General features: G+C 44.7%; 1 protein-coding gene across 1 annotated transcript; it reads right to left on the reverse strand.

Moving 5' to 3' along the window:
- Positions 1-1,197: 1,197 nt before the first annotated feature.
- On the reverse strand, positions 1,198-22,968 carry POLR1B (RNA polymerase I subunit B). The gene is made up of 15 exons (XM_081854553.1): positions 22,750-22,968; positions 21,262-21,429; positions 19,852-19,998; positions 18,809-18,941; positions 17,303-17,439; positions 16,359-16,582; positions 14,345-14,516; positions 12,311-12,482; positions 10,975-11,256; positions 9,074-9,207; positions 8,586-8,756; positions 6,671-6,827; positions 5,363-5,559; positions 4,487-4,740; positions 1,198-3,358 (listed from the first exon to the last, which is right to left on the reverse strand). Exons 1-15 carry the CDS (start codon positions 22,927-22,929, stop codon positions 2,479-2,481), a joined length of 3,408 nt encoding a protein of 1,135 aa, XP_081710679.1. The 5' UTR covers positions 22,930-22,968; the 3' UTR covers positions 1,198-2,478.
- Between the last annotated feature and the right edge of the window lie 253 nt (positions 22,969-23,221).

Raw genomic sequence — 23,221 nt, forward strand, 5'->3', positions numbered from 1 at the left:
GGTTCAGGAACAGGAAGGAAAGGAAAAAACCCAGTGTGAGTGAGTCTCGATTGTGCTTATCCAGTCTACAAGACTGAAGCAAGCAACTCCCCACCCTGATTTCCTATTGGGGAGAGAGCTGCAGAAATTTCAGTATTTTACCAGGCAGTCATGGCTTGGTCTTCAGAGGCGAAAGGAACCTTGGGGCTCTCCTCTGTCGTTTGATGAGGAGTTAAGGGACCATGCTGCATGGATGGTGTCTGGCAGAAGAGGCATTTGCTTCTTCCTGGGTGCAGAATAGTGTCTCTGCTTTATTTCAGAAATGAAAGTGAGATACACGGGGAGTAAAAGTTTTGAAGCCCTGAATTTGCTAGTTCTCATTTCAACCCAGGAACTTAGCCCCAGCCCCCAAATCTGCTTGCAAGGCTACCCCAATTTTAATTCTTCTCCAAATGGCCAAAGCAGATAGATTGGTTCAGTAACAGAACGTTCTACTTTGGCCAAATTTTGGAGCCCATTAAAAATTCAGATTGTTAAGGATCCTTCCATGTTTTGACCCCAACCCCTGTGAACTGTCATATGTACAATGGTACCTCTGGTTACGTACTTAATTCATTCCAGAGGTCCGTTCTTAACCTGAAACTGTTCTTAACCTGAAGCACCACTTTAGCTAATGGGGCCTCCTGCTGCTGCACCGCCGGAGCACGATTTCTGTTCTCATCCTGAAGCAAAGTTCTTAACCCGAGGTACTATTTCTGGGTTAGCGGAGTCTGTAACCTGAAGCGTATGTAACCTGAAGTGTATGTAACCCAAGGTACCACTGTAATATGAATTGGCCATTATTAGCCTGCCAACAGAACATTTGAAACCCATCAATGGATTTCTGCTTTTTGCATCTAAATACAGTGTTCCTGAGCACTGTACTATGTGTGTGAAATAGAATGAATATCAATAAGGACTGTCAATAGTTTAGGGTTCAAGATCAGATTTACTTTCCTATAAATCATAACAAAACTAAAATATCAACAGAGGGGGGAAATCAGGAGCAGTATTTGCATAAGGTTCTTTTTTATTTTTTAAAATATTTTTTTCACAGAATGCAAACAATGGATCCATGGTCAAAACTTGGCAACATTTCATAAACCATTTTTTTAAAGCAGCAAGTAATATTAGTTGGATCGTATTAAACTGAAAAAGTCGTTTAAAAGACAAAAGCAATACCAATTGTAAAACATCTTTTAATGGAAATGTTGTGAGCAACTTCAGGTGAAAATGGAACAGCAACAACAACAAACAGCAACATCCTTGAACTGATACCTACTTTGAGGAAATAAATAGTGTCATACCTTGGAAGTCAAATGGAATCTGTTCCGGAAGTCCATTCGACTTCCAAAATGTTCGGAAACCAAAGTGCAGCTTCTGATTGGCTGCAGGAAGCTTTTGCAGCTAATCAGAAGCCCCGGAGGCCCCGTGGGACATTCGGGTTCCAAAAGAATGTTCGCAAACCGGAACAATCACCTCCAGGTTTGCAGCATTCAGGAGCCAAAACGTCAGAGTTCCAGAGCGTTTGGGATCTGAGAGGATAGTGATGTGGATCTGTCCTTCTGGACACTAGTATGCAACTCAGAAATTGCATGGTGGTGTAAAGTAACAATGGAGCAAATAGCCTGGCCACTGCCCTTCAGAATGCAAGGAGAAAGCATCATAATAACTTTTTGTTGGTACCCATCATGGGATAAAAACATCAGCAAGAAGTCTGTTTCTGTCCACTATAACTTTCCTTCCTTTTCAAATCTGCAACTTTTGCTTTTATGGCAATTTTAGTGACGGCTTCAGGGCTGTCCGAGGACTTTTGCAGCCATTTTCCATTCAAGTAATGTAAGCAAGTTTCTAATATTGGGACAGTATATGGAGGTGTAAAGGCACATGTCTCTTTTTCTACTGCAAATATTTCTGGTTGTCTGGTCAGCTTTTAAAATTTCTAAGCCTCTTTGGTATCTCTGTTGTCAGCATTTGTCATCACAATTGAAAATCCACAGCATGAAAAAATAAGTTATCTGGACCTCTGGGAGGAAACTGGAAATGTGTTTCTCTCATGGGACCTGCAGATGTTGTTGGGCTATCAAGTCTCATCGGTCTCAGCCAACATGGCCAATGATCAGGGAATGATGGGAGTTGTAGTCCAGCAATGTGGAAGGGCCCATAGGTTCCTCACCTGTCCTAACTGCAGAGCACACGTCTTCTTAAAAAAGCCAGCTTTCAATAATTTACTGAAAGCCCCAATAATTATTCTAGTTAGTTTATTAATTATCTCGTTTGCCCTAGGAGTCCAATTTCTTTGTAAATAAGCATTAAGCAGAGTTCCACCTCACTTTTAAATATATAGGAGACTAATCTGACAGTCCGTAACAACTTAGCAGCCCTTTTAAAGATGGTTCCACAGGGAAAACGTACTTTCAATTCTCTCCCAACATTCAGGTCGGGACAGTTCGCACCGCCCTAACTCACATTGAGTTTCACTTTTACATTAATGGAAGCCAATTCCGCTACGAAGACGCGGAAGACATACGGGACGGCAATCGTTTCAATGGTGTCGCTCCGGCCGCAAGTGGTGCAGACGTGTTGCCTGATGCGTGTGGTGGACCAGTCGGGCGGGGGCTTCAAGAGGGGAGAAAGCAGGCTCCCGCACTCGATGCACACGTGGGTCACCGAGCGATCGGAGCAGTGGAAAAGGCGGTCGTGCAGCAAGAAGGAGGCCCCGTGAGCCAGCAGAGCGTCCCGTTCCATCTCTCCAAAACGGATGCCGCCCTGAACGTTCCGCCCTCCGATGGGCTGGTTGGTGACTTTATCTCTGGCCCCAGTAGTCCTCACCTGGAACTTGTCAGAGACCATGTGCCTGAGGCGCTGGTAGTACACCACGCCGATGAAGATGTCCGCTTCCAGCTCCACTCCCGAGACGCCGCTGTACATTCGCTCCGTCCCGTAGAAGTTGTAGCCGGCGGCCTTCAGCATCTTGCCAAAGTATTCCAGAGCAGAGTTGTCCTCGGAAAACGTGAAGGGTGTGGCGTTGTGACAGAGCCCGTGCAGAGCGGCGGATTTGCCCGCCATGCTCTCAATTAACATGCCAATGGTCATTCGGGACGGGAAGCCGTGAGGGTTGAAGAGGATATCCGGCACCATTCCACTTTCGGTGAAGGGCATGTCCTCAGCCGGCCATAGTCTGCTCAAGATGCCTTTCTGTCCGTGCCGGCTGGCAAATTTGTCCCCGATCGTTGGGTTCCGGGGGACCCTCAGAGTGATGCACACACACCTGAATTTCCCAGTCCCTGTGTCGTTGCTGCATACTTTGATGTTATCCACAATACAGATTTCCTTGTTCCTGGAGAAAAAGGAAAGAAAGGTTTGAATCGCCAACAGATTCTGCAGGAAAGCTGATTCCAATTTATTTGGTAATGACGGGGGAAGGTAATGTGTGAAGTATTCACCTAATACAAATATAGATTAAAGGGAGATGTAAACAAATGAAAGACCCTGCAAATAAAGAAAGCAAGGAAGCAAATGCTCTCAACCCAAACCTTAACACCCAGAGCAAATAGTCCCAAGGATTGCTGCCTAACTGCAACCATTAATAACCATCATCGCAATCAGGAGAGGGGTAGGATGGGTGGAGAACCTTATCAGGACCTGTCTCATGGGCCAAATTTGGCAGGCAGGTTGCCCCTTTTGCTGCAATCTTAAAAGGGAAGCCAGAGAAGGCTTGCCAAAGGCTTCACAATCTTGTAAAGAGCATTACATTTTTTCATCCATTAATTTCCACGAATGGGTTTGGCTAGGTTTTGTGGGTCTGAGTGACCCTATGACTCACCCAAGGCTATCCTGTGAGCATAGCTGCCCAAGTGCACTCAACAGAACTGCCCCCGTCCAAAGCATTTTCCAGAGCAGTATTTTGGAGTGGGAAGGTTCCCAGGGAGTTCAACAGAGAACCTATAAAGCAGGGTGTGGAACCTATGGTCCTCTAGATGTTGCTTGGCTCCAGCTTACATCAACCCCAGCCAGCCTAAGAATAAATATATATATATATATATATATATATATATATATATATATATACACACACACACCTCGCTGGATCAGGCCAATGGCCCATCTAGTACAGCAACCTCTTCTTACACCTGCCCACGAGATGCCCAGGGGAAGCCTGGAAGCAGGACTTAAGTACGACAGGAGTCTCCCCACTTGGGAACCCCGGGAACTGGTATTCAGAAACACGCTGTCTCTGACAGCGAAAGGAGAACCTAGCCATTGTGGCTAGTAGCCTTATGCTTCATGGATTTGTCAGCAGGGCTGACAAATGGGATGGGATTTGTAGACCAGCAACACCTAGTCACAGGTTCACTAGCATTTCAATAGGCAGTTTACACACACACACACACACACACACACACACACACACACTCCACATCGTCTTGTTGAAAACTGTAGCTAAATAGCAGCATTTTGAACTCACTTGTGGTAGGTCACAAAGCTTTCCCCCGTGTTGAGATTCACGTAGCTATAGAACGGGTCCCCGTATTGAAGTCTGGCTCCGATGTGGGGCAAGCCGTCAGGGTCCAGATTCTGCAAAGTTGCCAGCTTATCCTGACCAATCCCAAATACCAGATTATCCTCTCCCTTCTTGACTTTTTCCGCAAGGTCAATACGTTGCGTTTTGTAGATACTTCCATGTCCAAAGCCTCTCTCCCATGAAGCCTTGTTCAAGATCTAAAAATAACATGAAATAAAACCCCCACACAAATCAATGTCAAATAAAAACCTGGCCTTTAAGGAAACTTGAAGATCCTTTTATCCCCAAATTCAGATGCTCTTAGCGATCTTATTTAGGAACTGTTTGATCTACTACTGCTATTTCAATTTCATTCTTTGTTTTTAACCGTCATTTTAATGTTTGAATTTTAACACCCTATTGGTTTGTAATTAGCCCGGGGGGGGGGGGGGCGGAGGGAGTACACACACTAAAAGGCAAAGTAGAAATCAGTTCAAGCTAAGTAATAATAATGATGATGTTATGAGTTTGGGGTGGGAGATTAGGCTGCATATACCTGAGTCCCTTTCAATTCTAAGATCCAGCTAAGGTTAAAATCTAAAGGTGGATTCAAATTGTTAAAATAGCCAGAGAAGCTTCCCTCTTCCCTCAAATTATGGGTCAGGATGGGCTCCCCTCCCTCAACTCCTGGTACAGTGGTACCTCGGGTTACAGATGCTTCAGGTTACAGACTCCACATTTCCCTTCATTTTCACCCTAAGGTGACGGGATTAGGAAGGGAGAACAGCGTTAATTTGAACGTAAATTTCCTTTTTGCTTTTTTTAAAACTGAGGACTCACCATTGCATCTTCCATGTCATAGCCGGTATAGGAGATCACGGCAACAACTGCATTTGTACCGACTGGGTAGGAGTCCATGTCGTAATGGTCATACATAGCTGGCCGCACCAGTGGGCTTTGAGGAGTCTGAAGTCGGTAGAGCTTATCGTCTGAGCGGTATGGGAAGGTCAGAAGCGGGAAACCCATCGTCTGCTTGCCTGGAAGGACAAAATACACAGACACAGTAGACATCAGATGAAATAAACTCAAAGTCTTTCATGTCTTCCATAGGGAAAGACCAGAGCTCAAAGGAAGAAGGCAGGTTTCGCATGCAGGTCACAGGCCGGTTCCCTGGCAGGAGATGGGAATTACTTGTGCCTGAGACCCTGGAGAGCCACTGCCAGTCAGAGCAGACAATACTGGGCTAGATGACGAACTAGCCTGACCTCCTGTAAGGTGTCTCCCTGAATTTCCTAAGTATAAAAATAATACAGCACTTAAGGCATTCACTTCCATTTGTTTCCCTTTCAAATCCTTATGTGGGGCTGCTTTATGTGCAATCTAAAGTTTCCAGCATCCTCAAGTCTCCATCTTCTGTTCCACTTAAAAGTTTTTAGTTTTGGAGAGCTCCCTCCCTTTTTTCTGTTGTCTTTCAACAATTCCCATCAGCCCCAACATGCACAGCAAACCTGCCCCCCCCCCAGTATAATCTTTTTAATTCCCCCCACAACCTGGTTCTTTAGCTGCCCCTCATTAACTATCAGTGTTGTGTGCCCCATGACCACATTGTTCTCACTGCACTGTTTTGGTGTCCCACCCAACTCGCCCCCCTGAAAAAACTATGGTTTTTGGGTTGTTGTTTTTTGCAAATTTTGGCATTCCCTCAACTGATAGTTTGATGTGTGGATGGGAGCCAATTGGCTATATAAGAATCCATACTTGGAGAATGAGATTCCTATGAACATTTTTGTTATTTTGTTTTATAGGAGTTATTATCTGCCCTTCACCATAAAATATAATACAGTGGTACCTTGGTTTTCAAACGTAATCCGTTCCGGAAGACCATTTGACTTCCAAAACATCTGGAAAACCGAAGCATGCATTTCTGGAAGCATTCATGTCCGGAAAACTCAATACGGAAGCCACATGGCACATCTGGCTTCCGAAAACTAAAACGTATGACTTCCGAGACGTTCGAAAACCAAGGTACCACTGTACACGATTAAAAATCAGTTAACATGATTTACATCAGAAGAAAAGGGTGGGTCGGAAAAATGCAACTAGAGCTGTCCAAGGCCAGGGTAAAAACAACAACTAAGGATTACTTGCCCATCTGACACTGGTACATATTTCTTGGACTCTGGTTGTGATCCGAGAAGGGAATGAAACTGGCCACCACGCTTAATATGCTGTGGGGAAAGAGCTCCTGGTGTGTGGTGAGTCCTGGTTGAATTTCATCCTCAGACACAGCAATGTTCATGAAGACCTGGGGTAAGGAAAAGCCAGTTTAAACCCTTTGCAGAAGCTCTCTTTGGAAGAACAGAGCAAGCAAGCAAGCTGATCTATTTTCAACTTCTGTGAGTGGTCACCAAGCACATTAAACACAAGCAAAGCTCTTGGAAAAGACTTCTACACCAACGGAAGCCACGATTCTTCAATGCCGTATTATTAAGTCAACACACACAATCAAAAGAGTGCCTTTGGCACGATCTGCACCAGATTTTAACAGTCGTGTAAAGGTAGCTCATCTCCTTAAAACCTGTTAATAATAATAATAATAATAATAATAATAATAATAATAATAATAATAATAATAATAAATTTTATTTATATCCCGCCCTCCCCAGCCGAAGCCGGGCTCAGGGCGGCTAACAACACTAAAACAGTACAACATTATAAAACATTATAAAAATGGATTAAAATGAATTAAAATCAAAATTGATGGCAACCATAAACTAAAGTTTTGTAAAGATTGCCAGAGGAGGGAGTCAGGCTGCGCCCTGACCAAAGGCCAGGTGGAACAGCTCTGTCTTGCAGGCCCTGCGGAAAGATGTCAAGTCCTGCAGGGCCCTTGTTCCTGCTGGAAAGAGCATTTTATGAGATAAGGTGACTTGTCACATACAATAGTGGCATTAAAACATGCTCAGCAACACCAACGACGCCGACAATTGTGGTTGCAGAATTAGAAAGAGAAAGATGCACAGTAAATGGTCACAGATGCATAGGCAATACCCACTGGACTAACTTGTTAGCAATGGCTTTTCGTATCGACGACTTGTTAATATTTTTAAGTAGCTGCACAATCCAAAATTGCACAGAAAAGTGCAAGACTATAGAAACATAGGCATAGGAAGATCTGGGTCCTTCTGCATGCAAAGGCCATGTTTACCTCTGAGCTACTGCCCTTCCCCGATAGGAATCCAATGACCTCCCATTTCCCTTCCAATTCTACTCACAGTAACAGCAGCAGAAGGGATTCTACCACCCAGTTAGGGTAAAGGTAAAGGGAGCCCTGACCGTTAGGTCCAGTCATGGCCGACTCTGGGGTTGCGACGCTCATCTCGCTTTACTGGCCGAGGGAGCCGGCGTACAGCTTCCGGGTCATGTGGCCAGCATGACTAAGCCGCTTCTGGCAAACCAGAGCAGCACACGGAAACACCGTTTACCTTCCCACCGGAGTGGTACCTATTTACAGTGGTGCCCCGCAAGATGAACGCCTCGCAAGACGGAAAACCCGCTAGACAAAAGCTTTTTCCGTTTTGGAGGCGCTTCGCAAAACGAATTTCCCTATGGGGTTGCTTCGCAAGACGAAAAAATCTTGCGAGTCCCCGGGGGTTTTTTCGCTCCCCCCCCCTTTTCCTAAGCCGCTAAGCCGCTTAACAGCTGATCCGCTGATAAGCCGCTTAACAGCTGATCGCTAGAAGCCGCTAGACCGCTGTAGCGCTAATCCGCTAAGCTGTCAATGGGCTTGCTTCGCAAGACGAAAAAACCGCTAGACGAAGAGAATCGCGGAACGGATTCTTTTCGTCTTGCGAGGCACCACTGTATCTACTTGCACTTTGATGTGCTTTCGGACTGCTAGGTTGGCAGGAGCAGGGACTGAGCAACGGGAGCTCACCCCGTCGCGGGGATTCGAACCGCCGACCTTCTGATCGGCAAGCCCTAGGCTCTGTGGCTTAACCCACAGCGCCACCTGCATACTATTGTTCAAATACAAGATCACTGCTGCATAATCAACATGTACCTGCTCCATTGTGCCAATTAACTCTTCTTTTCCCAGGGCCAAATTTTGCACGGGACGCATCATCCTACAAGGGGTGGTGAAAATGAAGAGTCCTGGGTAAAGGCTGGGCTTTCCTGTCTTTGGGATAAGGACCACCTCTGTCCAAACGGGAATCTTCTTTTCTTGCATTGCCTAGTGGCATAAATCAAAGAAGCATCCATTTTACATCCTTCAACTAAAGCAAGAGAGCGATGCAGAAATGTCTCTCCCGATCCACAGAGGCAAAGTGAAAAACAAAATATTCAAACGGAGCAACTCCTCCCACTGTCAGCAAGGGTGGGGCCAGGTATTTATACAATGATAATTCATCTTTATCTCTTCACCCTTTTAATTCTGTAGGATAAACATAGCTACAGGCAGCTGGATCATCAAAATGCTGCAAGATGTCCAAGTGCCTGCAGACTTTCAAATACAGTAGAGGTGTACATTGCAGCACAAACAAAACTAACCTTGAAGTGCCTGAGTGTCTCCACGAGACCAGGAGCCTGATCCTTCTCTATCCAGCCTACTGGGGAGCCGTCTAGTGAAACTGGGTAACATTCAGAGTAGGGCTGGCTTGGCACAGCATCAACCGGAGTGACACCTACAGAAGGTTGCACAGCAATATGTGATGCATCAACGCCACCGACTGCAAGCAGCCTTCAGAAGGTGAACAGGTGTAACATTTTACTAGCGGCTACAAAAAAATTGCAGCAAAGCTTCGTTACAACTGACGAGCCTCTCTAGGTGGTTTGAAATGTACACACCTGTAATTTCGCTAGGTTTTGTTTTGTTAACTGACATGCTAGGAAGGATTTGTGGCTCATTTTGAAAACAGGGAGGGGCATTGACTAAACAGTGTTTTATTTGAAGCAGGGAAGTGATGGCTTCAGGTCCCTGGTTCAGCCAAGAACACAGGAAGCGAGACTGTCTTTATTTGCATTCTAAAACTATGCTGCAGAAATATATACCAGTAATGCAGCCCAAGAGCTTATTGTTGAAAATGACTAATCAGGTATAGTATTTCAAGGGGGGAAAGGCCAGGCCTGATCATACCCTGTGACCAGCAAGAAGAAGAGTTTGGATTTGATATCCCACTTTATCACTACCCTAAGGAGTCTCAAAGCGGCTAACATTCTCCTTTCCCTTCCTCCCCCACAACAAACACTCTGTGAGGTGAGTGGGGCCGAGAGACTTCAGAGAAGTGTGACTGGCCCAAGGTCACCCAGCAGCTGCATGTGGAGGAGCGGAGACGCGAACCCGGTTCCCCAGATTACGAGACTACTGCTCTTAACCACTACACCACACCACAGTGGTTCAAGTTGTGATCTTGCCTTGTACTGACTCAGTCCACTGTGGTACATCTAGCTTAGTATGGTCTCCCTGGCAGCAGCTATTCAAGATCTGATGCAGAAGTCTTTCCAGCACCTGCAGTCTGATCCTCTTAACTGAAAATGCCTGGGATTGAGCACTGGGTCACCTGCTTGCTAAGCACGCAGCTTACCAATGAGCTGCAGCCCTCAGCTTCCATGATTTCAATGTTCTGACAACTATCTTCACATGCGCTTGTCTGCTAAGGGTCTTCTGCATTCTGCCAAAAAGACCTCCTATGCACTACAGATACTTCTGGGGCTGGCTCTGGGGCTACTGCACATGCTTAGTACTCAGTGGGCACTGGCTGGGCCTGTTGGGCCTCACCACTGCCCAGCACAACTTGAGGGTGTACTCCAGACACTCTTGTGGCTGCAACCTGCAAGGGAAGTCTAGGAGTCTAGAAAAGCGCTGTTCAAGGAAGTGTGTGTGCCATAAATGATCTTCTCACTGACATACCCAGATATGTTTCCCAAGGAATCCCAGGATTCCCCAGAACCCAATTTGAAACCCACTACTTTGCAATCTTTTGAATTATGGTGCTGGAGGAGACTCTTGAGAGTCCCATGGACTGCAAGATCAAACCTATCCATTCTTAAGGAAATCAGCCCTGAGTGCTCACTGGAAGGACAGATCGTGAAGCTGAGGCTCCAATACTTTGGCCACCTCATGAGAAGAGAAGACTCCCTGGGAAAGACCCTGATGTTGGGAAAGATGGAGGGCACAAGGAGAAGGGGACGACAGAGGATGAGATGGTTGGATAGCGTACTCGAAGCTACCAGCATGAGTTTGACCAAACTGCGGGAGGCAGTGGAAGACAGGAGTGCCTGGCGTGCTCTGGTCCAGGGGGTCACGAAGAGTCGGACACGACTAAACAACAACTTTGCAATTATCTCTGTGGGCATATTAATTACAGCTCAGTGAACGGCCAACCCTACCGATCTGAGACTTGCTTTTCCCCTGAAAGCATTTCTTATAGATCAAATAGATCCATTCTTACCCAAAGAGCAAAGCAAGGACGGCAGGGAGAATGTATACGATGGCTGTGTTACTATTTCACATGGAGCTGTCATGTGATTCATCAGACCGCACGGTTCTCCATCGGGCGTGTGGACGGGACAAAGGAAACCCCAGGACTCCGGCAGCAGCTTGCGCACTGTGGTGGTTCTCATCTTGAGAAAATCAGCCCCTCTGTGCACACAGCGGAAATGGGAGAGGTAGCGGATGAAGTTCAGCTTGTCTGCTACCACACAGAGACCGGAGTTTTGCAGCATGCCCAGACCTTGTAGAGAGAGAGAAATGGGAAGCAGGGAAAATCAGCTTTGATCCAAGAATTATTTTGCAAGAACAGTTGCTTGGTAGCAGTAGCAGTTTTAATACCACCACCACATGCACTGAGTTGTGTGGTGCACAATACATCAAATATTCAACTACATCAACATCTGAACATCGCAGAAAACATTAGGACTTCTGATTTTTTTAAAATAGGGAAGGTAAACACAAGCAGTCAGGATTCAAGAGGGGCGTAGGCCAAGTAACAGCTCCTGTGCCTGCAGCAAGGAACCACTCTAGGAACGTAAGGCATAATGATTACCAACAGACTGGCCAATCATCCTCAATACGTTCCCTTGTAATCTGCGCCTTCCTTTGCTTACTTATGCTGTGATCCCTGGAACGATATGGTGTGCATCACCTTTCCTGATTTTTGGTTGCAGCATCCTACAGGCTGGATTGCAATCTAAAGGGGAGTTAATTGGTGGTGGGAATGTAGTTTGGGATGCAAATGATCCATCTTTAGAACGAGAGAGCATTCTAATCCTACAATTAGGATTTAGTGTGTACATGCTCTGCTAAGTTAAAATTCTGCACCCAAATAATCCCAAGTTATGTGACAAGGAAGAAACAGTTTCCTGCCCTGTTTACATGACGTATGTTGATCAGCATTAATGACTCTTACTCTGTATAACCTATTCTGCCTTGGCTGCTAATGGGAGGGTGGATGGGAAAGCTATGGAAGTTACACAACCCCAACCTCTGGAAATGTGTTCCTTGGGTGCTGAGTTTTCAACATGCCTTGTAGCAGTTTTACAAATGTAAAGAAAAGAAAGTGTTGGGTTAAACCCCCACCCGAAAAGGCAAGGCTTCACGGAACCTGATTTCTGCATCCTAGAATCACTGCATCTACTTTGTTGTGCGTTTGCAAATTCTCACATGCAAACAAGCCCCTCGTTTGTGATATGCCCAAAATGTCTACAGCAGCCTTTCACAAGCTGGTGCCATCCACGTGCTTCAGACTACAGCTGCAAAATTGTGCTGCAGGTCTTTGACATTTTTACCTGTCTTAGAGCGCAGGTTGCCAGTAGCAAGGAGATACTCAAGCATCCTTGTAATATCTGTCCCCATACCAAGAATCTTCATCATGTTTTCTGCATTAATTGTCATAGCTGACTTCTGAGCTTTCTTGTCCAAAGCTATTTTCACAGACTGCAACCAAGTTTCCATCTTCTCCTGCGATATAGGATAAGAAGGACAAGAAAAAAGACTTCAGGAACTAACACAACGCACTTCTATTCAAACTGGCACGTGACGAACTAGTACAGTGGACGCTTGGGTTGCGAATGTGATCCCTGCAAGAGGCACGTTCGCAACCCGCAGTGTTTGCAACCCGCAGCACAGCGTCCGCGCATGCGGGCTGTAATTCAGAGCTTCTGCGCATGCGCAAAGCACAATTTAGTGCTTCTGCACATGTGCGACCGCCGAAACCCAGAAGTAACCTGTTCTGGTATTTCTGGGTTTTGGCATGTCTGTAACCCAAAAAAAACGCAACCTGAAGCGTCTGTAACCTGAGGTATGACTGTATGTGGGTGGCAAGGAATGGTTCTGTTCCAACACAAGGACAGAGGGGAAAGTCGCCATTGGAACTAGGCCTCTCTCAAATTGCCTCCTGATTCATCACAACCAAGCTCCTGTTATGTACATCTGCTTTGGAACTTCTACATTGCAAAATGTGTCACACACAATCAACTACCAGTACAGATTTCAATGCTCTGGCCAAATATACAGCCACCAGAGGTGAGTAGAGATACCCAGCTTAAAAAGCAGGGAAATCAATCAAAGCTGCAGCCGACAGCAATTTAGCCCCACTGACTAGGCTGAGAGGCAGTTATCAACCAAACCACAATCTGTTGCGACGTGAACATGCTTTCAAATGACCTTGTGTTCTGCAGCTCCCTCCTTGGCTCACGGCAGAAGTTTGTCATTTTAACTGAACCTGCAAAGACGACTGGTCACTTGGAAGTCCTTGCAATGGAGAACTGGGGGGATCTCGGTTTGCAGGGCAAGAACAAGCCAGAGTTACAAAAATGGAAAACTATGGTTTAGCTGGAGTTGTATTGCACACAGGTCTGAGAGCCCTTAGAAAATTATCCATGTGGTGCCAAACCATAGCTCCATGTTACTGCTCAACCTCGCTCATTGGAATACTGCTGACATTTCCACTGAAGTGCTTTCAGCTATGCAATACGCATTCCTGCATCAGAGCTCAAATCTGACCTGTAAGAGGGATACTACATAGCTGTGAGAAATCAGTGAGAGGCAGGGCAACTGGAGAATAATTTTCCTTCTCCAGCTTCGTCACAAAAAACCAGAACCTCAGCTCTCCCACCAAATACAAAACTTCCTGGCACAAATAACTCCATATATAATAAGAACAGTGTTTACTTGGGATTATTTTATCCAGGGACAGCAATTTCCTATTCTACTATTTTCAGCAGTGGCTCCTTAGTATTAGAATGACCTCCCCAATGAAACCTGCTTGGCACTTACTTTAATCTCTTTCTGATGCCACGCAAAAACCTTTTTATTTTTCCCCAGGCCTTTGAAATTATGTGATGGGCTATACCAGGAGTTGACAACATGGCCCCGTTCCGGTGTTGTGGACTACATCTTCCATCACCCCAGGCTACTGGCCAGGCTGGCTGGCGCTGATGCAAGTTGTAATCCACATAATCTTGAGGGCACCACATTGACTTGTAATGTTGTTGGTTTAAACCCCGTAAGCTGTCCAGAGGACTTCAGTGATGGGACAGCCTATAAATGACATTGTTGATGTTTAGTTGTTTAGTCGTGTCCAACTCTTCGTGACCCCATGGACCAATGCACGCCAGGCACTTCTGTCTTCCACTGCCTCCCGCAGTTTGGTCAAAATAAATGACATAAAACACACAAAATAAATGAAGTTTGTGGGAACCACAAGATGCTTGATGTAATCTGGAAAGCTGTTGCTAAGATTTCCAAGATTTCTGGCAACTATTAAAGAGCATGTTTCTGGCTATCTATAGGGGAATGGGGAATAACTCTCAGGGTAGTACCTTTAAAAACATGAGGTAAAGTTGTCCTGAAGTGAGCACCTCTTGATTCATTAAACTGTCAGGATTGTCCTCCATGCAGCCTTCTTTGGCTAAAGTAAACAGTTTACGAGTCATGAAGCAAAGCAGGTAGAACTTCTCAGCTTTGTTATTCAGGTGTATGCAGATGCATTGGCTGTGGGAGCAACACAAAGTTTTGGGATAACCATTTCTTTTTAGATGAGCATCACTCCAAAACTTAAACATGGCAAAAATTTTAGCCCAATGCTGTCTTTGCAACTTGCCTTTGGTACTTTCAACCATACAAATGAATAGCAGCCTAGGATTTCATGGTGGTGGTGACCTTACCTCAGGTTTGGTAAAGGGCCCATTTCACTGGAAGAAAATTAGTCTTCCGTTGGGGTGGGAGAGAGATTGGCTTTTTTTTGGTAATTCATAGAATCACAGAGTTGGACGAGACCACAAGGGCCATCGAGTCCAACCCCCTGCCAAGCAGGAAACACCATCAGAGCACTCCTGACATATGGTTGTCAAGCTTCTGCTTAAAGACCTCCAAAGAAGGAGACTCCACCACACTCCTTGGCAGCAAATTCCACTGTCAAACAGCTCTTACTGTCAGGAAGTTCTTCCTAATGTTTAGGTGGAATCTTCTTTCTTGTAGTTTGGAACCATTGCTCCGTGTCCACTTCTCTGGAGCAGCAGAAAACAACCTTTCTCCCTCCTCTATGTGACATCCTTTTATATATTTCAACATGGCTATCATATCACCCCTTAACCCCCTCTTCTCCAGGCTAAACATGCCCAGCTCCCTTAGCCGTTCCTCATATGGCATCGTTTCCAGGCCTTTGACCATTTTGGTTGCCCTCCTCTGGACACGTTCCAGTTTGTCAGTGTCCTTCTTGAACTGTGGTGCCCAGAACTGGACACAGTACTCCAGGTGAGGTCTGACCAGAGCAGAATACAGTGGCACTATTACTTCCCTTGATCTAGATGCTATACTCCTATTGATGCAGCACAGAATTGCATTGGCTTTTTTAGCTGCCGCATCACACTGTTGGCTCATGTCAAGTTTGTGGTCAACCAATGTCAAGTTTGTGGTCAACAATTATTATTCATGCAATGAATCGTAACAAAAAATAAAATTTCACATTGGTTTTCTTTGTGAAACTAAGACTTCCAACCCTCAAGAAACATTCAAGGCTTGCTCACACATTACACTGAGCGCAGGTACAAGCTGCTTCTATACACATAGAAGTGTTTGTGTGAAAGAGTGTACACTCTTTGGGGTTGTACAACTATTGTGTACACAGACTGCACACCCACTGAACATTAGATTCGAATAACTGCACAAGGCTGCATCCTATTGCACAAGTGGAACAGAACTTCCCCTCCCTCTCATCCTCCAAATTTGGGGCTTTCCCCAACCCTCAGGAACAGATCTAGAGGCACTGCAGGGGCAGCAGAGTGGGGGGGGGGCAGTTCCACTGCTCTTGCGGAAGTCATTCCACTGACGCAGTGTCATGTTGGATTCAACCTTTAATATTTCTGAATGTGCCTGCAGGTTGGGGACCTCTGCACCTGGGTCTGATTTGAAACCAGTCAAAGACTGGTTTTGTATTTCAAAAGGAAGATAAACTTAAGGTAAAGGTAAAGGGACCCCTGACCGTTAGGTCCAGTCACGGATGACTCTGGGTTTGCGGTGCTCATCTTGCTTTATTGGCCGAGAGATCCAGAGTACAGCTTCCAAGTCATGTGGCCAGCATGACTAAGCCACTTCTGGCGAACCAGAGCAGTGCACGGAAACGCCGTTTACCTTCCCGCCGGAGCGGTACCTATTTATCTACTTGCACTTTGACGTGCTTTTGAACTGCTAGGTTGGCAGGAGCCGGGACCGAGCAAAGGAGCTCACCCCGTACAGGGATTCGAACCGCCGACCTTCTGATCGGCAAGCCCTAGGCTCTGTGGTTTAGACCACAGCGCCACCTGCGTCTTAAGTTACGTCTGCCTAAAGACATACTTAAGAAGGAACTCTCCAACTTGTTCACTGCTGTGCCAGTCGGGAAGGCTGAATTTCACTCTGAAGCGCTGCCCCAGGAAGATGAGGACTTGTTTCTGCGTCATGCAGCCATCCTCTGCTACCAGCCGCAGCATCTGAGACATGCAGTTCTTATAGAAAGTATCCTCTTCTTTTCCTTTAATCAACTCCTGAAAAATCTGGAAATCTGAGAAACTAACTAATGCCTGCAGCAGAGAAAGAAAAGGTTTGAAGAAATTAGTTTGGGAGGTGGGGGGAGAACACATGAGGCAGGTATCACTAAAAGCATCATGATTTTCAAAGCCTGCAATTCTGTATATAGTCTGCTACCATGTATATTGGGGCAGGCAGCCTTTTTCTTCTTATGTTTTCCCATTTTCCCAACATGTCCCTGGAATGTGGGGACAGGGATGAATGAGGTGAACTATAATAGATATATATCTATAGCTATATTCTCTATTTGGTTTAAACAATCCATTGTTTTCCATGTTCATACAGGGCAAAAGGTTTGCCTCCAAGCTGGAATTGGAAGCTCAGATTTTGCTCAATTTGGACATCACAGCAAAATATCTAGGAAAGAAGGGAGGGGTTTTCAAGTTTAAAGCCCGTTCATGAAAATCATGGCTCGACTGTTACATTTAATCAAACTAGTGACAGGTTTGTAAATAGCCACTTGCCTACCTCAACCTGCCTTGAGTAGAAATGGACTCTAGGCATCCAAGCACAGAAAGACTCTGTAAACTGGAAGAGTGTCTTCACTCTCCTTTCAGGCTATTGACATACCACAAATGGCTTACACTAGTGTGTGAAAGCAGGTGGGCTATTAACTCTGAACGGCTTATTTGCAATTGTACATCTCGCGGTTGTTGGGAAAGTAGTGTGTAAAATATAACAGGGATCCTACAGACAGAGCACGGGTACAGTACCTTCAGTACAAATCCGAGTGGAAGAAAGAACAGCTCTTTTTGATGAATGAAGTTCAGCATCACTGTGCCATTTTCAAGGTAGTGAAGGGTCATGTTAACTGCTGTGTGTTCATCTCTAACGCAGTGTATTGAGACACCTAGCAGCATCCAAAGGAAGCAAATCGTAGCATCATTTACTTAAGAGTTATATACCAATTAATAAACAAATAAACCTCTAAGAGTTACTGTACCATTTTGTCATCTAAAAATACCAGCATGATTACTGTTATAAACAAAAGAGGAAATAATGCAGTTTACCTAATATTCAACCCTAGCAATCACCTCTGTACTAACATTATACAGTCAAACTACTAATTCCATCAAGCCTAGCAGAATTCAGCAGTGCTTAGTGCTTTTGGTGGTTAGCTTGTTAATGTTGTTAATATTGTTTTGTGGATTATCAGTGCTGTTGATGCTTTGTGGATTTTATAATACAATTTTTCTTGTGGTCGTGCTGTTTGGCCTATTTTTTAAAGTTGCTTTGTTAATAGTGCTTTATAGAAGGTGGAGGTTTTCCTGACAATTTGTAATTGTTTTACTGATGATTTATTATTTTATATGATTCATGTTGCAATTTACGTTATTATTTATTGTTACGTAAGCCGCTTTGTGACTCATGTTGAGTGAAAAGTGGCAGAGAAATATAATAAATGAAAATGAAGTCTAGCATAGCTTATTTTGGTTGGAAGGCTCTCCAAGACACGAGCAGGGAGTCTGATTTGGCCAGGGGACAGCAGGTGATTGATGGGACATAGCAATCTGCCTTATACTGAGACAGACCATAGGTCCACCTGGCTCTGTATTGTCTATGCTGACTGACGGTGGATCTCCAGGATTCAGACAGCAAGCCCTACCAGGATATGCCAGAGACTGAATCTGGGACCTTATGCATGTGAAACAGAGGCTCTCCTATTCAGTGATGGTCCTTCAAGCTTTGAATTGCAGAGGGTTGGACTGGATGACCCTTAGGGTCCCTTCCAACTCTACAATTCTATGAAATGTCAAGGTACAGCTGCTTGAAGCGCACCCAACTCTTCCCTTACAGCTGCAGCTTCAATTCTTTTCTGACCTTTCTCAACCTGAACTTCCCTGTGCCTGATGGCATATGGCGTCAGGTGCAGGAAAGGTGGCTGTGATCCACTCTAAACAGTCTGGGGGACCCAGGTAAGGAGGGTTCAGACCATGCTCCAAGGTTGCAGGCAGACCTCTTTTCCAGTCTGGCTGCCCAAGATGCTGGGTACTGGACTTGGGGGCCCCCCTGCATTCAGAGTGCACACAGAGTCTGCATTCACCACTGTTCTCTGGCAGAGCAACTCAGTGGCATCAGGGGAGGGAGAACCAAAGGTAGATGAATTGCTAAATCCAGAGAACAGCAAGAGCAACAGCACATGCTGTTCACCATGTGATTTTATTATTTTTTTAAAATGAAGGATTATTTTAAAGTTATTTTACGAAGAACAACATTACCATATTGTGTGTAGCCTGGACCTCTGGATTTCCATTTTGGTTTAATCATTGCAAGGGGAAAGTTCCGCCTTGGCATAATCACCATTCTGATCACCTTTTCTATACCGTTAACAATGAAATAGCCTCCCATTTCCTGCCAAAAGGTGAAAAAAGGCAATTAACAGAGCTGCAAGATTGACTTCAGTGCATTAAGACTTCAGTGCATTAATCAACAAAGGCAGATTTTATTAGGTCTGGAAGCAGAGGGCACACTTACTCATTTTTTAGTATCGTTTTCGTTGCAAAGAACGATCAAAATTTTAGTAAGAGGAAATTTAATTTCAAAATAATCTAGTTTATTTTCTTTATTCATCAAAGTGCAGTGGAACCTCGGGTTGCGGACGTAATCCGTGATGGAGGCGTGTCCACAACGTTCGAATCCTGAAGCGCCGCGTCTGTGCCGGCGCATTTTGGCGCTTCTGCACATGTGGCAAAACCCAGAAGTAACCCGTTCTGGTACTTCCAGGTTTCCCGCAGCCCCCAACCTGAAAACACGTAACCTGAAGCGTCCGTAACATAAGGTATGACTGTATTTGTAGCCTGCATTTTCCATTCCATTTAGGGAACTTATCAACTTTTACCTTTAAAATGATTGAATTTTTAAAAGCAAACTACAACCACGTACAAAGCCTAATATTAATAACAGGAGTCCTAGGTCCTCACAGAAGTCAATGGATCCTTTTCTCCAGAGGGAGAGGAAATATCTTTGGTACAAATCACTTTTCAAATGGACGTGGTGAATCTCACTCCAAGCAATGCAACATTCACTTTCTTTTGCTTCATATATAAAAGGAGGGGCTGTAGCTCAGTGGTTAAAGCATCCGATTTACATGCAGGTCAATCCCTGGCATCTCCAGGTAGGTTTGGGAGGGACTCCCAATCTGAAACCCCACACAGCTGTTGATAGTCAGGGTGGACAATAGGGAGCTGGGTGGACCAATGGTATGACTCGGTATAAGACGGCTTCCTACGTAGAAAGGCAAATCAATAACATCGAGCAATACCTCTTCCTCCTCATGGTGTTTGATGAGCTCTTTGGGAGAGAGACCGTGGAGATTGCAAAGTTTGGACTTCACCATAATTGGAGCATTTCCGAGGGACTGTTTTATAATCCCTTTAGGGATGCCATTCACTGCCCAGCTGATATCAGCCTATATGGGAGGGGAAATAATGATTTGAGAAAAAGAGATCTATATTATCCAAATCACTGAAAATGTAGAAGGCTCTCCTCTCAAAGAAATAGCTACACTGCAAGTATCTTACAAAAGCAAAAAATGTGCCTAGAGAAAAACTGCCAGCAGTGTGTGTTTACTTATTAGGTCAAATTTATAACATGTCCTTTCTTCCCATAGGGAACCCAGGGCAGCTAAGAACAATAAAACTCCTCTTCATGAAAGCAATGACATCCACAGCAATTAGAGCATCCACAGTAGGAGACAAAAGTGTTCCTGAACTACGTTACAAAGGCCTGGGCAAAAAAAATTCTCAACATCCCACCTGAGTGACCCATTTTCCTTGGTGCAGGGGTGAGTTCCTTAACTGGGACACAACCACTGAGAATGCCCTTTCTCGGGCTCCCATCCTCCTTACTGCTCCAACTGATGGGCAGGGCCTCTCCCTCAGATTGCAAATTTCAGGCCAGAGGTTACTGGTAAGGAGGGTCCCTCAAGATATTGGGTCCCAAGTGACATAGGGCTTTGTGCACTAGTAGAAACCCCTTGAAAAGAGTCTGGATGCTCATAGGCAGCCAATTTTCTTTCTGAAACCCTGGAGAGCAGCTGCCAGCTTGTGTAGACCAGCGGTAGCCAATATGGTCCCTTCCAGATGTTGTTGGACTACAATTCCCACTATCCTTGACCACTGGCCATCTTGGCTGGGGCTGATGGAAACCGCAGTCCAACTGCATATGGAGAGCATCACATTGACTATCTCTGGTGTAAACAAGCTAGATGAATCAATAGCCTGCCATGGTATAAGGCATCTCCCTACAATGTCTAGTTAGATTCCAAGTGTGAATTCATCAGATTTTCTGAAAGACCAGAGTGTGGTGCAGTACAAATGAAGCACTGCCTGTTTTTCTAATCAAATCAAACTATATTAATGCTTAACTTGTTAGCCTCACATGCTCTCTTCCCATCTCTCTGCTTAAGACAAACCATGGGTTGGCTTACATGAGCAAACCCACCTATCACCATGCTTGCAAACTGTTCTTAATGGAAGAAAGTGGTAGCTGACAAATTATTAGGAGTTGTAACACCCACAGGCTGTCTTAACAGTTCACCTTATATGCCAGCTGGGAGTGTATAAATCTCCAAAATATTGTAGTGCCAGGTCTCTACACACCTTGGATTTCTAAAGTTCACATGATTCCGCTACACTCCTTTACACACCACTCCTTTACACTTGTTACTTACGGTTATTTTTCCGCGGTAGGTGCTTTTGCGCCCCCTGCATTCTGCTGGGTAAACTTTCAGCTCGTTACATATACTTCCTTTTGGTACCATAGGAGGGTTGATGGTGGCTCCCACAATGGCCAAAGTGATCTGATCATTCTTGAAAAGAAATTCCAAAGGTGGGATGGCCTTTAAAAAGCGAGAGAAAGAGAGAAAGAAAAAGAAAACCCACAGGTTATCACAGCTCACCACCAAATCTACTGCTGGTCATAATGACTGTATACTATCTCTGCAGGTTCAGAGGCAGCAAACCTCTAAGAAATAGCTCTTTTCCTTACCTGCTCACTTCTTTGTGACTTTTTAGTTGGTCCCAATAAAGGCACTACATGTTTTTTTAAAACCCACAAATCCCTCCTACCCTTAAAGTATTAATATTATTATTCACTTCTATGCCGGCTAATGCCAAGCTGCAGATCCCTGAAGACATCTTCACTGTATTTTTCCCCTGTATCTGCTGAAGGTATTCTTACTTAGACGCGCCTTAACCAGATGTCTAGAAAGCCTGAATGAGTTTTGATTTGCTTTAGTCTACACTATGCTGGTTTTAACCTTTTTGTATGTTTTAAAACACAGCCGTACTTTTTGTTCCGTACTTTTTGTTAAGCAATGGTTTTACCTTCTTTGCAAACCGCTCTGAAGGTTCTTTCCCCTCTACAATCAGGCGGTACAGTACATAAAATCTCATGAAATAACCAATCAAATGCCAACTGCCAATTGCCACCTCCTTTCCCCAGTACCATTTATTCTTTGTAAAATACATTTCGGAGGAAATTGCATTACAAATACTAACAGAACCCCATTAATAATAATAATTAAATATCAACTGACTTCCCTCACATCCCTTTTTCCTGTTCTAATAATAACAATAATAATAATGTTGTTTTGTTGTTGTTCTTATTAATTTCATTTCATTTCTGTACCGCTTTATATTTTTAATAAAATAAATCTAAGCTGCGTACAACCTACATTTAAAGCAATCAAATAAAACCATCCAGAATGAAACATCACTTAAGAAAGTCCAATAAAGCTTTATTGTTACAGTATTATTATTACGGTATTATTAAATATCAACTGACTTCCCTCGCATCCCCTTTTCCTGTTCTTATAATAATAATAATGTTGTTTTGTTGTTGTTCTTATTAATTTCATTTCGTTTCTGTACTGCTTTATATTTTTAACAAAATAAATCTAAGCTGTGTGCAACCTACATTTAAAGCAATCAAATAAAACTATCCAGAATGAAAAATCACTTAAGAAAGTCCAATAAAGCTTTATTATTATTATTATTATTAAATATCAACTGACTTCCCTCGCATCCCTTTCCTGTTCTATTACTACTACTAGTAGTACTAATACTACTAGTACTAATACTAGTATTAGTAGTAGTATTAGTAGTAATATTATACTTTCTCTGACTCCCCCCCCCTCCTCTGGCCCCTCCGGCTCCACCTGCACGGCCCGCAGCAGCCCTTCTCCCACGGCGTAGTTGAAGGACTCGGTGTGCGCCCGCGCCACGTCCTGCAGGGCCGGCGTCTGGCGCTCCTTGGGCTGCCCGTAGCCCGGCGCCGTGAGGTTCCTGAGGCTGGGGCCGCTGGGCAAAGCCCGCCACTTGCACGCGCTGTCGCCCATGCTTCTCCCTGGGCAGCCGCAGGACACCGCCTCCGCCAGAAAGACACCTCGTGTTCCGTCACTTCCGTCCCGCTGCTCGCTGGGACTTGTAGTTCTTTCTCCTCCACCTAGGCGTTCTAGGTAACGGCGGCACTGAAAGGGGAGACATACAACTCCCAGACCGCATTGCGCCCACTTTTCCTCCGGGCAGCTTTTAATCCGCAGAGATAGAAATAAATTAGAGCTATACTACACCGCAAACCCTTTTCTGGCCAACGTGATCTGTTTTAGTTTATGTTTTACACGCCTAGGG

Source organism: Podarcis erhardii, assembly GCF_964252035.2.
Source record: "Podarcis erhardii genome assembly, chromosome: 3".
NCBI lineage: Eukaryota > Metazoa > Chordata > Lepidosauria > Squamata > Lacertidae > Podarcis > Podarcis erhardii.

Bases quoted from the DNA above. Each gene is read 5' to 3' on its own strand.
- POLR1B (XM_081854553.1), bottom strand. From the start codon at position 22,929: ATGGGCGACAGCGCGTGCAAGTGGCGGGCTTTGCCCAGCGGCCCCAGC. The intron at 17,440-18,808 runs GTAATGTTGTTC...GGATGCTGCTAG, and splicing joins TCCAGGCTACACACAATATG to GTGTCTCAATACACTGCGTT. The intron at 6,828-8,585 runs GTACATGTTGAT...TCCTTACCCCAG, and splicing joins TAATTGGCACAATGGAGCAG to GTCTTCATGAACATTGCTGT.